The sequence below is a fragment of the Mya arenaria genome, chromosome 5 (genome assembly GCF_026914265.1).
Source record: "Mya arenaria isolate MELC-2E11 chromosome 5, ASM2691426v1".
In the NCBI taxonomy this organism is placed as follows: Eukaryota; Metazoa; Mollusca; class Bivalvia; order Myida; family Myidae; genus Mya; species Mya arenaria.
Genome location: NC_069126.1, coordinates 19,070,165 through 19,084,145, shown reverse-complemented (window position 1 = coordinate 19,084,145; position 13,981 = coordinate 19,070,165). Strand labels below are relative to the sequence as shown.

At 34.6% G+C, this 13,981-nt stretch overlaps 1 protein-coding gene across 2 annotated transcripts; it reads right to left on the bottom strand.

Moving 5' to 3' along the window:
- Positions 1-1,308: 1,308 nt before the first annotated feature.
- Positions 1,309-12,334, bottom strand: LOC128233485 (uncharacterized). Of its 2 annotated transcripts, none has more exons than XM_052947173.1 (9): positions 12,181-12,334; positions 11,280-11,355; positions 8,981-9,784; positions 7,612-8,859; positions 7,224-7,438; positions 6,685-6,888; positions 6,247-6,443; positions 5,233-5,451; positions 1,309-4,776 (listed from the first exon to the last, which is right to left on the bottom strand). In XM_052947173.1, exons 2-9 carry the CDS (start codon positions 11,329-11,331, stop codon positions 4,284-4,286), a joined length of 3,432 nt encoding a protein of 1,143 aa, XP_052803133.1. In that variant the 5' UTR covers positions 11,332-11,355; positions 12,181-12,334; the 3' UTR covers positions 1,309-4,283. The 2 variants fall into 2 exon arrangements, with proteins under 2 accessions (XP_052803133.1, XP_052803132.1); XM_052947172.1 differs by having other exon boundaries at positions 11,280-11,412; positions 12,181-12,332.
- Positions 12,335-13,981: the final 1,647 nt, after the last annotated feature.

Genomic DNA, 13,981 nt, shown 5'->3' with positions numbered 1-13,981 from the left:
TTATCTTAAATTCAACCTTTAAGCCTTCTTCTGAATCGTGTTACTTATACTTTTCAAAATCTTCAAAGCATATATAAACACTTGTTAAAGGCTTCCAGCCGTCGTCAGTTCCTTAGTTTTAACACTCATGATGATTTAATACACTTTATTTGGTCATAAAAAGGAGTGCATTTTACCGAACATGAACGAGTCCCTTTAAAAAGCGTATAAAGAGTTAACTTTTTGAATTGTGAAATTTCATTGAAAGGGACTAGACACCAGATTGTACCAAAATCGGCAATTACAGTATTTACTCGAAACAAGCCTAAAATTGTCAATACGAACTCGTATATTTTTAAGATTTAATGTATAAGGACTTCTTTCGCGCATTTCACAAACTGTTTTCGTCAAGTCAATATCGCACGAGACTGCAGGTCGTGTGCGATGTTTCTTAACGCATACAACGACAGATTATCACTTTTTTCGTTATTACAATTTTATAATAGCCCAACAACTTCTGTCCAATTTGATAGATTACTCTACTTATTTTAATGTGTTCTTGAAACCATGTGTGTTAGTGCAGATCAATAAATAATCACAAATTAATAAATTATAAATACGACATTCAAACGGAAAATGACATGTCGTGGGTGCCATTTGTTTGGTCTAATTCGTTTGACAATCTCATGACAATCGCAATATATCGTTCGAAATTCGCATATTTCTCTCTATGTCCTACGAAATTAAAACATGACAGAAAATGTATATTTCGTTCGAATAATATATGGTTGGTTTCATTGTGCCCGAGGCTGCATTGACTTTTAAATATGTTGGTAACGATCAAAGGTTGTTTAGGTGGTCCGTATGCACGAATACGGTTGATGGATTCTGGTTTCAAACTAGAGTTCGGACCTTCTCATTTTAATATCAGTATTTCACATTATATGTGATACGCGTTGAATCTGACACGTTGATACTTGAAAATAGAATACCGGTTCCCCGGCTCCAATGTTCGGGTGATGTTAGTGAGGCATTTACGATGGAATCAAATAACACAATGAAAACTTTAAGAATAGATACAGTATGGACTGCGACTATAGTTTTAATACTCCTAAGAAACACCTGTTTTTCTGTTGTTACATTTCCCGCTTTCCATCTTGCAAAGGAATGCATGTTTATTGGACAATACAGTGTGCTGGAGCAAATGCATATCACGTCATACTGATATTTTTTAAACAGTTCACTGTAAGATTATACTTTCCAAGTTTCAAAGTGTGTACATGTCAGCAAACATCATCAGAACTTATTATAACAAACTCAAAATTTGATTACAGTTTTTAATTCGAGGATAGTATTTGATATTATTGCAGCTAGTTAAACAGAAATTTAAGCATTATATCTAAGCATAAAATATATTTAAACAAAAAATTGATATATACAAACATATACACCGTAGTACATTGCATGCATTTGTCCTTTCACAATCGTATGGTATTAGTCGTAAAAATATTGGAGCTAAAAGCTAAAATTTCGCGAATTGAACATGTCGTGCTCTCTTTTTCATGGAACATCTTTAACAATTACTAGTAAATAAGATTGATAAGATGATAAATAGTTCTACTAAGTTTGTTAAAGATTGGATTGGAAATGCTCACATAAAAAATAGTACATGGACAATCTGGTCAAATTGTGATAATCTAGGGCCATGTGCAATGTAAACTACAGTGATAAGGCATAAACACCGTACACACAACACAGACAAACCACACTTTCATCACAATATTTATGCGAAAAACTTAAAAAACAAGCTCAATAGCACAAAGTTTAAACATAAATCCGGTTTACTGGCACTGGGTAGACGCCAAAGATATAGACCATAACAACAAAAAATCACAAACTAGAAATATGGAAGAACAGCACAAAACTCCACAAACAGCACAGTGAATACATACAATATATAAAAACTTGTTTATCAAGTATTGTTAAGTACCGCCTTTGAACGGTCAGTAAAATGTAAATGTACTGGGCGTTTAAACCAGTTTAAGTGCACAAACCTCACTCTTATCCAATCAATCCTGGATAAAGAAAAAACGTAAAAGGTAAATCTTATCAAAGTATGCATTAACTTGAGGTTACTTAATATTAAAACAAATAATAGTAAACCTATAGGTAAACCCCAAGTACTTCTATGATTAGAGATCCAACAATAACTGCAGACGAAGGAATACAATTCAGAGCACCTAATGCAAAACCTTATCAAAGATACGATGCAGTCATTGTTTAAAACTATGAGCATCACACACAGTCTGCCTTATAAAATAAAAGGTTTGAAACTGTGTGATCATAGAGTTTTATAATAAAAAACATCAGTGTACTAAGACTGGGAACAAATAAAGAAAACATTATAGCTTCAAAACTCCATCTACAAGATACACACAGTGCTTACCAATGAATAAATCAAATTCGGAGCAACAGTGTCAACTCCTCGCATGTAAAACATAGACCGCCAAAGTAAATGGAAGGCTTAAAACTATGTGACCATATAGTCTTGTAATGGTTGTGTCAATGTACCAACCAAAAGGATTAGCTAAAAAAACAAATACAATAAATAAAAACAACACAAATAAAGATGCTGTCGAGTATTCTTTGAGCAGTCTTGGTGTTAACCCACTGTCATTAAACGGGCTTTATTCTTAAACTTTCGACTACTGTACTTTTTCTGTAGTTTTTCGTATAAATATTGAACAGAGATAGGAAGGACAGTGAAACGCAAGAAAATGATGTAACAAAAGGTGTAAAAATACGTGTTCAGTGTATTGGATACATGGGGTTTATTATTAGGTAAAAATATATTCATTTGGCAAAGTTTTTGGAACTAGACGGCTCCATAATAAAATATACTTAACAAACTCATTTTACTTATGGAGGACATTAAATGGTAGTCAGATCCCATATTTCGCCGTTCGTGAACTCACATTAATACACATTTTGCAACGGACTAAATTCCGAACAGAGTGATGAATAGTTTTTAATATCAATCTAAAATCTTGTTTTACTGTTGTTTTTCGCTTTTCAAATAAATTTTCAGTTTTTAATTTTGCAATTTCAAATTAAAATATTTATACTAACAAACCGTTGATAGGAATATATTGTCTTTTGATAAGACAGAAAAACATTATTTTAATTATAATTTTATATTAGCAGTAAAAAAATATATATACATAGGATAAAACATCATAAATACCTAACATCATCACAAACATCCCATAATCATGTCATGAGTTATACAATTGGGTGGAAAGCTAACACAGTTACATCAGATACAGTTACTTTACATCCCAGCAAAAAAAGAAATACAATGATATTTACAGCTCATCATGTGCCACACCATTTTGAAAGATATGTGTTACTGTAAGAGGAGTTGGCGACATACCGTTTTGAATCTTCCCGACAGTTTCTGATTGGAATACGAGCGTGATGCGGCTTTTCCGTTCTAATTCAAGTAAAGTTTGATATTCTAGGAATCATTTGTTTTGTGTTAAAACTATTTTATCTCCGTTAAATCGCATATAGACAAATGGAAATACATTCTAGTAAATAATAATGATTTATGAATGCCATATTCAGCCTTGGTAAAGACATGTGCAATAAGACTAACTGCGGGTGTCATCTTAATGTATAGCGGCTAATGAGTTCATACAGTTAATTGATCTATACAAAGCAAAACGTGAGATAAGTGTACAGAAACTTAACTACAAGGCCAAAACATAACAAGTTACATGTATGTACAGTTAAGTTGACAGTATACTTTGGTTATGCAACTTACATTTTGTAACAGGTATGATTGCTTACACATGTGCTAGTGAATTTTAGACACTTTACAACCTTCCAGGAAACTAATTTCTAGAGAAAATATGGCCAACTAAATGTCTATTGCTTCAATAAAAATTGCATTGTTTATAATTATTTTCATACAGAAAAAAGGTCATACTTTTTTTAATTGGAAAACTTATAAATTATAAAAACATTTCTCAACCACAAAGCCATTATAAGAAAACGTACAATTGCCACACTTAGAAATTCTTCTCGTAAACCTGACTGCATTAACATTTGAACTTTCTATCAGTACTACAGATGGAATAAAGCTTGCATGTCATTGATGCGTACAAAAATGTGGGCAAACATGACTGATACAATCAAATTCGTTCCAGAATAAAATGTTTAAGCATTTTTCAAATGATTGTCTCTATTCATTGTTTCACAATTCAACACTTAAAATGTTGATAGTGTTCTTTAAGTCAGGTTTATTGTAAACAGCAAGTGAGTGGGTCAGCCTTAACCTGTGAAGTAGTCGACGTCGTTGTGGTGGAGGGGTGATCTTCCTTGTCGCAATATTCAATCAGAAACTCTGGATAGTGTTGCTTCTTCTCAAAAACGACGAAAATTCGAGGGTTATCCATGTTATCAACGCAGGAATCGTACAGTTCATGCTCGCGTCCGGGCTTTGGAGGAGGTCTGCGATATTCGGGCTTACCTTGCGTGTAACTCCCTACCAAAACTACTGCTTGAAACATGTACCTCGTCGGCGGGTTAGTGTAAAGGTGGCTGTATTTGGCATCACTAGCAAAGTACGCCCCATCTCCATGTAGAGTCGCGTTCTTGCCAGAGAAGCGGAAGTCAAAGTTGTTAGTGCAGATTCCTCGAATTGCGTTGTCAGAATCAGTGCCATGGTAGAGGTTCCGTTTGTCAAGCGCTGAGGAGTGATCTGTTTGTGACATCAGCATACTTTCCTCGTGGCTTTAAAACAAAACAAGCTAATTTGAATATATACATCCACATCAAAAGCGATTGCTGTTATTTGGGTATTATCTAAGGCTTGAACTAAGAAGCATGTGGAATACACTCAGGAATAAAGATGCATTGATGCATTGAAATATAAATCAATAGCATAAATAAAACAATCTTGTTTAAAATAGAGAGTGTTCATTGACTTCAAAGATTTGTTCAACACCTCGGTTTCAAAATATGTTGATCTTAAGAACAAATGGTCAAATTTGATTGTAAAGTAAAACTGAACGTATTACTTTTAATGTTATTGAAACCATGAATGGCTAAATACGGTGTGACTGACATATGCCATGACCCCGAATTAACATAAATTAGATAGCACTGTGTGTAAAAATATCACATAAGCCATAATCATACTTACTATCATATAAAACAATATTAATGACAATTTGAAAGTATACAAACTTGCAAAATAAAGACCACAGTTCGCGATTTTGCACTCTATATATTCGACAAATGATTTGCTTCTCTTTGTCCAAAGATTTGTAGAAATTTTCAGCCACTGAACAAAAATCGCTTTCATTGTTTTGAAGCTCTACTAGCTCGAAGGGCTGAAAATGATCCCAAGGCATCCATGACGTTGGACGAGGAATATTCACCGTCTGAACAGCGAGTGATGGAGGGCTGCAGAGAACAAAAAAGGTATTAAAATGTCGACGTATGATTGAAAACAACGCGGAAAATTAAAGTGTCCTACTTATTCTATGTTTATATTATAAAAAATAAAAGAATATGTATTTGCGTTTATTTAACTCTTTAAAAACCCATGAAGGATTAAAGCTAATACTATATGAGCAAATTAGCATGATAAGCTGTCTTAAAGATTAAAACCTGATTTTGGCGTCACACTTATAACGCTGTAGCTGTATTGAGGTAATGTTTTGTTATACTTGTCATAGTATACCTTTGACACAAAGTTTCTCAGAACACAAAGTTTATCTGTAAAATGTGTTCTTATAAGTGAATATTACATTAAAATAAGTTATGTGGTAATATATTAAATACCAACCGGTTTATATGATGGCAATAAATATTTAGTTATATAGCGCCATTTAATGACTGGCTTCTATGGAAACATATTTCATATACACATATTTTTCCTCTATTCGAAATACAGATGGTTAACCCTTAGGTTGAAAATGAAATAAAATTATATCTCTTTAAATAGAATTCATCAAAATGTGGAAATCGTTACAGCATTGTCGGACTTAATAATGGAAACAACTTTGGCAGGTGTTGAAATCGCAAACAAGATTATACAAAAATCTTAAAAATTAAACTTAGTAATTCGAAAATATAGTAGCTATTTCGAATTAAACAATAGAAACTACTTGAGCAAGTATAGGAGTAAACAAGGTATTAAGTAATTTAATTCGTACATAAAAGAAAGTAATTAAAACATATTTCCTTCATACTTACAACTGTTTCCCTTCGACGTCTTTTGAGCTTACAAATAATGGACGTCGTTTTATTCCATTTGACGCTGGTCTGTTTTGATTTAGTCGGCGCTGTATCATTTCTTCGAAGTCAATCCTGTACTGTTTATTATCTTGCACATACAAATAACTTTTCTGTCTCCCAAGAAATTTGGCCTCAATTGTGTACTGAAGTGTTTCCTGATAATAAAAAACGATCAGTAACAAATGTTGAATGATCGATTATCTGGTCATGAGTGTAATCGTTCAATTTCGCCATAGGATGTCACATTCGAAAAAGAAAGGTAGTAAATGTAACTGGTTGTTCTAGTTTTCAAATACTTATTTTCATTCCATTGATTATTTACATTCTTCTATAATGCCCCATGTGTCATTAAAGAAATCCTTAATAAAGTCCACATCAGGGAAGTAAAACACTTACAGGTTCAAAAAGAATATATCTGCCAGCATTGTCTTCCCAAAACCATCTCCATTGCGTCTTAAAACTTTCCGTTTTTGCTTTTCCATGAATGTACGGTAAGGTTGATAGACGTCTTGTCTTGGCTTCTCGGATTTCGCTGTCATAAACCTTGCACTTCAGCACTGGATCAAACGAAACAGAGAGTTGTGTTGTTCTTTCTTCGTTCTGAAACAAACACCACAGAGATGCTGTTTGTGTAACAAGTTCGGACACATTTAAAACATATCTTTTGTGCATAAAAAAGCATGTGCTTAGAAAGGTAACTCATGTTTTGGTTTCGATTCGTAAGATATTGTAAGACAAATTGTTTAAACACCAACTTAACCCAACAACTTATTACTTAAATACCTCTTTTCACACGTATAGCTTACAATTGTAACGGATACTATTTCTTGTTCTTCATAAATCTGTTCTTTTGTCTTCGCTGTTTCGTTTATACAATTTATTATGTGATTTTATACATCGTATTATTTGCCATGCGATCAAAGAAGATCACTTACAAAATCATTCCAGGCAATGATGTCCGACCCTTCTAGTTTGGGATTACAAAACATCGCTTCGAAACTTTCGCAGTTCGGAATGTTTGTCCATTTGTCTTTTAGCTTTACTTGCCAAATATATGGCAAACCGTTAACGTTATGTATCAATTTGCAGTTGTCTTTACGACAAGATTTGGTCAAAAAACTTTCACAAAGTTGCTCCGACTTGAAGTCAGCTGAAACACAAAAACAAATGTTTTATATTCATATTTAAAACTCTAGTCCTTATTATTTTGGGACTGAAACGATAATACATCTACAATAGATTCGGTATGATAATAGCCGTAAATGACACACAGAATTACAGACCAGTTTACGATAATTTTTACATTCGAACATGAACGCTTACCGTCAGATTCTCCAAGACGTTCAGCGTCATTTGGAATTTCACCGTTATCGTCCTGTTCAACATTAGTATCATATTGCAATTTTCGTTGTAAATATATACTTTTTTTTAAAAACATTTCGTTCCATTGTGTCATTCCATATGCCGAAATAATGGGCCCATTGTGTGTAGAGCTCAAACTATGGCTTTTTGTACATGTATCATCTTTACATTTTCCATTTACGAAACCAGGACAGACATGAAGATCAGTGCATGTGCTGTCTGAACAATTGCCATGTTCCGACCAGCTTTCACAAACCCGTGGTTGTCTCACCTTCAGGATGTTTATGATATCTTCGTTTGTGCAGTTGGGCAATCGAAGGTTACGGGTTACATTCCTGTTTCTGTCATCAAGTGCATCGTGACTCAACCTGCATTTTTTATCGAATGCGCAGTGCCCACACAACATATCTTTGCAAAGATGAAACCATTTGCAGTTATCATCTGTGCATCCTGTACTTTTGATGTAGTTCAGACAATATGATGCCCGTTTCATGAACACGGAGACCTTTATTACCTTTCCTTCGCGTTCAAAACAAACAAATTGCGGTTTGGATTTAAACCATTCTTCTACGTCAATATCTACCGGAAACAATCCACATTCTCTTTGAATATCCTTTGGATTTCCGGTGCAGCCATATGATTTGAGCATAAAGCTTACAACATCATCTACTAACTCATGGTCATTGTTTTCCTTCTCATTATTATCGTCATTTCCTACAGAGTTTCTTTCTTTTTTCTTTAGAGCTACTTTGCCTTTTATTGCGTCTTTCGCTCTGCCTTGTTGGTTTCCCAAGTCGTCGCGTTCGACTTGACTCCCAAACTTTTCGCCACTTCGTGCGTCGTCGAAAGTGTTTTTCCTATCAGTTCCAGACTTCCCCTTACCTTTTGCAGTATTCTTTCTTTGTTTTCCTGAGTTTTTGGTGCAATCTGCTTTACCAGCTGAGTTTTCCTGATCTTCAAGACTTGCGACACTTTCCCTTCGAGAAAATCCTTTTCTGTCCACTCCTTTAACATTTGGATTATCCTCTTTAGGATTGGTTGTTCTTTTTCGAAACTCGTTGTTATCGGGGTGGATTGAGCTTCTATGAAAATTCGACGACGGCATATCAGGCAATAGCGGTTGCTGATAAGAGGTTGGGTTATTTTGATAACTTTGACCTACTTGGTTAAATTGAGGGGCCATTGCAACAGGAATCATCATCATCGGAGCTAAAATAAATATTTAGGGCATTCACGGATTCATGTGTTCTAATAAGATGTAATATTTAAGAATATAAAATTTCACTAGCTAAAACCCATGCCTTTTGCCTACTTTTATATTTTAACTCACCCTGTGCTGTTGACATCATAGGCGCCGCCATTCCGAAAAATCCTGCTGGCATCATGTGAGGAGGAGGTGCATACTGTTGATAACTGGCGTTCAGTGGAGGAGCGCTGTCAGAGTAATAAGGATCTGGCGGTCTTCGAAATTGATCCTGGTTATTTCCCGTCTGACGCTGTCGATGTTCACTCATATTGACGTCGTTTTCACTTCTGGGTTGCCTACATCCGGATTCTTGACCATTTCTGAAATTTCCATGACCTCTGCGATCCTGATTGGGTTCGTCGTTTTGCCTGCGGACATCTCGCTGTGCGTCGAACCCAACTCGACCCCCACGACCAACTCGACCGCCACGGTTCGAGAACGGTTCGCGGTTATTCTGATGACCATCTTGATATTTATCCATATTTACGTCGTTCTCATTTCTGGGTCTCCTAAATCCGGATCTTTGGTCATCTCTGAAATTACTCTGACCTCTGCGATTCTGATTGGGTACGTCATTTACCCAGTGAGCATCCTTCTGCGCGTCGTGTCCGTCTCGATCCCCACGACCTACATTATCTCCCCGGTTCAAATGTGGTTCGTGGTAATATTGACGAGTGTTTCGAATTTCTTCGCGTCCGCCGCGACCGCCGCGTACACCGCGACCTCTACGATTTTGATTCGGCTCGTCGTTTCGCCTTTGGAAATCTCGATGTGTATCGCGTCCACCTCGATCCCCGCGGCCCCCATGACCTCTTCGGTTTCCACGCCCCCTACCTTTTCCAATGCCACCTCTTTCATGTCCTGATGAAATATGTTCTACATCGTCCACTGGGGAATAAGGGAGAATATAGTTGCGTAATACATTGGTTCAGCTGTGTTATCGTACAATATCTCTTAATAGTATTATATATTAATTATAACATACTTGTTTTTGATTTCGCGTTACCTTAATGTCATGTATCTCGTTTTAATTGCTTTACTTTTTTAAAATAACGAAAAAGCAAAAAAGCATTTAAAAAAGCATATATTAAGCCTCTTTAAGTTCATATTTAATTTTGTGGCAAAAACGCATAAACAACATGTTACAAAGGATAACATGTGTTAAAGCTGCACTCTCACAGATTGAACGTGTTGACAACTTTCTTCCTTTTTTTGTCTTGGAATTAGCCAGTTTGTGCGAAAATTCATGGAAACCAGTTACATAAGTCTGGTGTCAAAAAGCAGATCGCGGATTTTTTTTTAAATTTAAGTTCAAAAATCCAAGACAAAAAAAGGTGTTGTAAAAATGCTATATCTGTGAGAATGCAGCTTTCACACGTCTGTTTGGGTGATTCGGGGGCATGCTACAACGGGTCATTTCTCGCAAGCGCATTTATCTTATTGGTGTTTGCACTTATTCAGTGTGTGTATGTGCGTGTGTGCATGCATGCGTGCGTGCGTGCGTGTGTGCATGCATGCGTGCGTGCGTGCGTGCGTGTGCGAGAGTGTGTGCGTGTGCTTCAGTTGATTTTTATCTAATTTATTGCCTATTAACGTATGATTGCTGTCTTTATTTTGTAGATCGAATGGACTGACAAAGTTTAAAATCTTTCATTTTTTAGGTAGAGACAATTGACAAAAACCCTTACGCCCAGCAATTCAGGAATTGTGACACAGAAACATGAATAAAACTAGATTCTCATTTGTCCACAGATTGGCCAAGCCTCTAAACAGCATAGCATATATTTGTAACATACAGAAAATAGAATGCCTCGTTAAGACTTCGCCCAAATTAACCTTTCAGGCCATATTGGCACCCCTGTCGTTTACCGCTGCCTAAATATAAAAAGTAAACCTTGGAGGCAAGGTGAGCCCGGTGTGGGGCTCGAATACACTACCACCAAAACAGTAGCACGGCGATCTAACCAACTGAGCTATCTGGACGGCTGGTTCTGTATTGGATGTTCTTCTATACATTTATTAAAATCTGTTAGTCATTAATGTCTTTAAAACAAACTACAAATAACCTATAAAACGCAAGAAATCGCTTCAACACCTTAATTTGTTTCGGGGGGAGCATGCCCCCAGACCCACCTACACTGCCTCGGTTTAAATTGTCCTCTAGCTACAGTACCGGATGATCTTCTATACAGTTATATAAAGTACAGTGTTCTTACAACAGTAACTATCGCGAGGTGGTTAAATACTTACTGCGATCTTATATAATGGAATATGGATCAAGAGCCAAAGCCAAACAGACCATGAAGAAGAGACACACATATGTATAATTTAGTAACAATCAATCTTTACAAATGTATATTGTATTTAAATCATCATGGCCTACCTTCGTCATCGTCCTCGGGTATTTCCGTCTCATTTTCATCATCATCATCCATTTTAATCAACCTTTAATGACAAACCTATAACGAATTTTTAAAATTAACAGCTTTTTCAGAACATCACGCGGTCCCAATTTTCTGAAAATGTGATAGATAAAACTAAATACAAGGAAGTATATGAAAATTTGCATATCGTAGTCTTGCACTTTAAAGTAGCTAAATCTAAACTTAATATCTCTCTCGTTAAGTGGTAATAATCATTGCTTATTTTAGTTAAGTAAAGGGTATGTATAAAACATACATTCCCTCGTTCTCACTTTCAATATTCTAATGGCACATATTTGAGCACATGAGTTAACACAAAACTATGCAAAAGTCATGGTATAAACAATCACTGAAATGAAAAAGAACACTGTAATGTGTAACTCATACAGAAGCTATTTTAAGAATGATGCATTATGATACTACTATTTAATAAAAAGTAAAGAAAAAAATATTTCATACATTGTTAATTGGAACGAATGTGAATATTACACGTCAGAATTAAACCATGCACTCTTAGTATGAATAAATAAATAAAAATTCCTTTTATAGTGTATAAAATGTAGAAATGAAACTTTTTGACTAGAAAAAAGTTAACAATGGTGCATAAAACATTGAAAAGAAGGGTTTTTTTTCAAATTGAACACTGGTTCAGTTCATCATTATGAAAATATCACCGATAAAGCATCATAAACAAACATTTTACTAATGTAAGTTTGTAACATAATATAGTACTTTTTTGCAAGTACAAGGTTACATATGTGGAGTATGACTGTTTTTCAATTTTGAAAAATATAGAAAAATCAACAAATTCTAGCATTGTTTTTTAAGCAAGTAGAACAATTTCTGTAAGAACATTTTTACCTGAAGTTGAATATAGTTCATCAAATAATTCACATTTCAGTAGGATTCCTGTAAAACTGTGTAGAAATGAACTCCATTTTTCGAAAACGTGAGGTTTGTTTCGATTTATCTTCCTTACAATGGTAACTAATACTTTTGATAGCAATCGTTGATAAAATCCAGATACCGGTATAGCAAAATGGCCTGTTATTGTTATCATGTTTATAATGCACTTGGATGACAATACTTTAAGTGAATAAATATGCGATTATCAAGGGGTTTTCAGGAGTGTGCATTAATGATAAAAATTGATACTTAATAAATGAACTAAATTTGATGTTAATTCTTTTTCTGTTAAAATGGCGACAATACTGTTTTGTTTTGTTTTGTTGTGTCATAAGAAAAAAAATAGTTAACAAAGGAAAGAAGTCTATTTGCCATTGTATAGTAGAGTATATGAGCATATTTTAGCATAGTTCAAGTTGTAAATCAGTGCATGTGCATTGTATTAGTCTGAAAGTGATATGGAAGTTCTTTTATCAACTGTACTTTTGTGCGGATCACTTTCTGCCTGCATTATCGTTTTAATGGCTTCTTGTTATGCGAAAACAGTCTGGTGATTGGAAATTACCAATTTTTCTTTTTAACTATCAATGACTTTTTATCATTGGGAATAGCTTTAAACAGTCAAGCTTCTTAGCTAAAATATAGCACAAAAATCCTTTGTTTTGTTGCTGTTGTTGTTTATAATACCTATTAATCGGTATAGAAGTATCATTGCATTTGCAATGAAAGATGTCCGGGTGATTACATTCAATATGAACAATTGATACTGGTTTAACTAAAACCATACGTTGTTATCTTTAATATACATTGTGATTGTATATGATAAATGTTCACATATATCTTAAATATATCACACTGAAATTTCATACAAATACGAGTTTATGGCTACATGTACAGAATTAATCCTATGATGTAACAAAACAATATTATTATTAATATCACGAATCGGTACAAACGTATCAATACACTTGCAATAAAATTACTGGGGAATAAACTCCAATATGAACATGTGCACACAGGTTGAACTAAATTCTTCTTTTTTTATCTTTAATGTATTTGTATATGTTCACATAGATCTTAAACATATCACATTGCAAATTTATGCATTTACGAGTTCATGGCTACATCTATTGAATAAATGCTATGATTTCCGTTTTTCGAATAAAAGATCATTCCGATTATTTGAATATTGAAAAGATTACAATAATATTAAATCAAAGTTATGTTCTTGGTGAACTGATCTATGTTGCTGAGACCCATTTGATTGGTGCACGCTGGTTATTTTTATACTGTTCATTTACAGACCGACCTAGGAATCAACGAGATTGTTGCGATTGTATTATTTTGAAAAAACAAATGTGGGTTAATGGTCCGCCAATTAAATTAAATTTATCCAATAACGAAAAAATAAAACTAAAGACATTGATGAGCGTTACTCCAAAAACTTCGATTATAAACATATTGAATGGACGCAAAAATCACTTTGAGTAGTTTGATGAGAACCATTTAAATAATATAAGCGTCATAGACTATGAGCAGAAAAGGGTTTCCCCCCCCCCCCCGGGGGGAATTTTGTAGACCATGGTTTTATGAAAGTGTATAATCTTACAAACATTTTAAGACATGTTTACGCCTTGGCCGTTGGGGCGTTTGGAAACTACAGCATTTTAAAGTTCGTTACAAAATAATTTTAAACTTTCGAACATAGCTTTCACTTGTAAAATAATGTCGTTTACTTAAAAAGTGTAGAAAACAG

Coding starts and splice junctions, on each gene's coding strand:
- LOC128233485 (XM_052947173.1), bottom strand. CDS start 11,331: ATGGATGATGATGATGAAAATGAGACGGAAATACCCGAGGACGATGAC. Junction 7,439..7,611: donor ACGTCTTGGAGAATCTGACG/GTAAGCGTTCAT, acceptor TTTGTGTTTCAG/CTGACTTCAAGTCGGAGCAA. Junction 5,452..6,246: donor GACGTCGAAGGGAAACAGTT/GTAAGTATGAAG, acceptor TGTTCTCTGCAG/CCCTCCATCACTCGCTGTTC.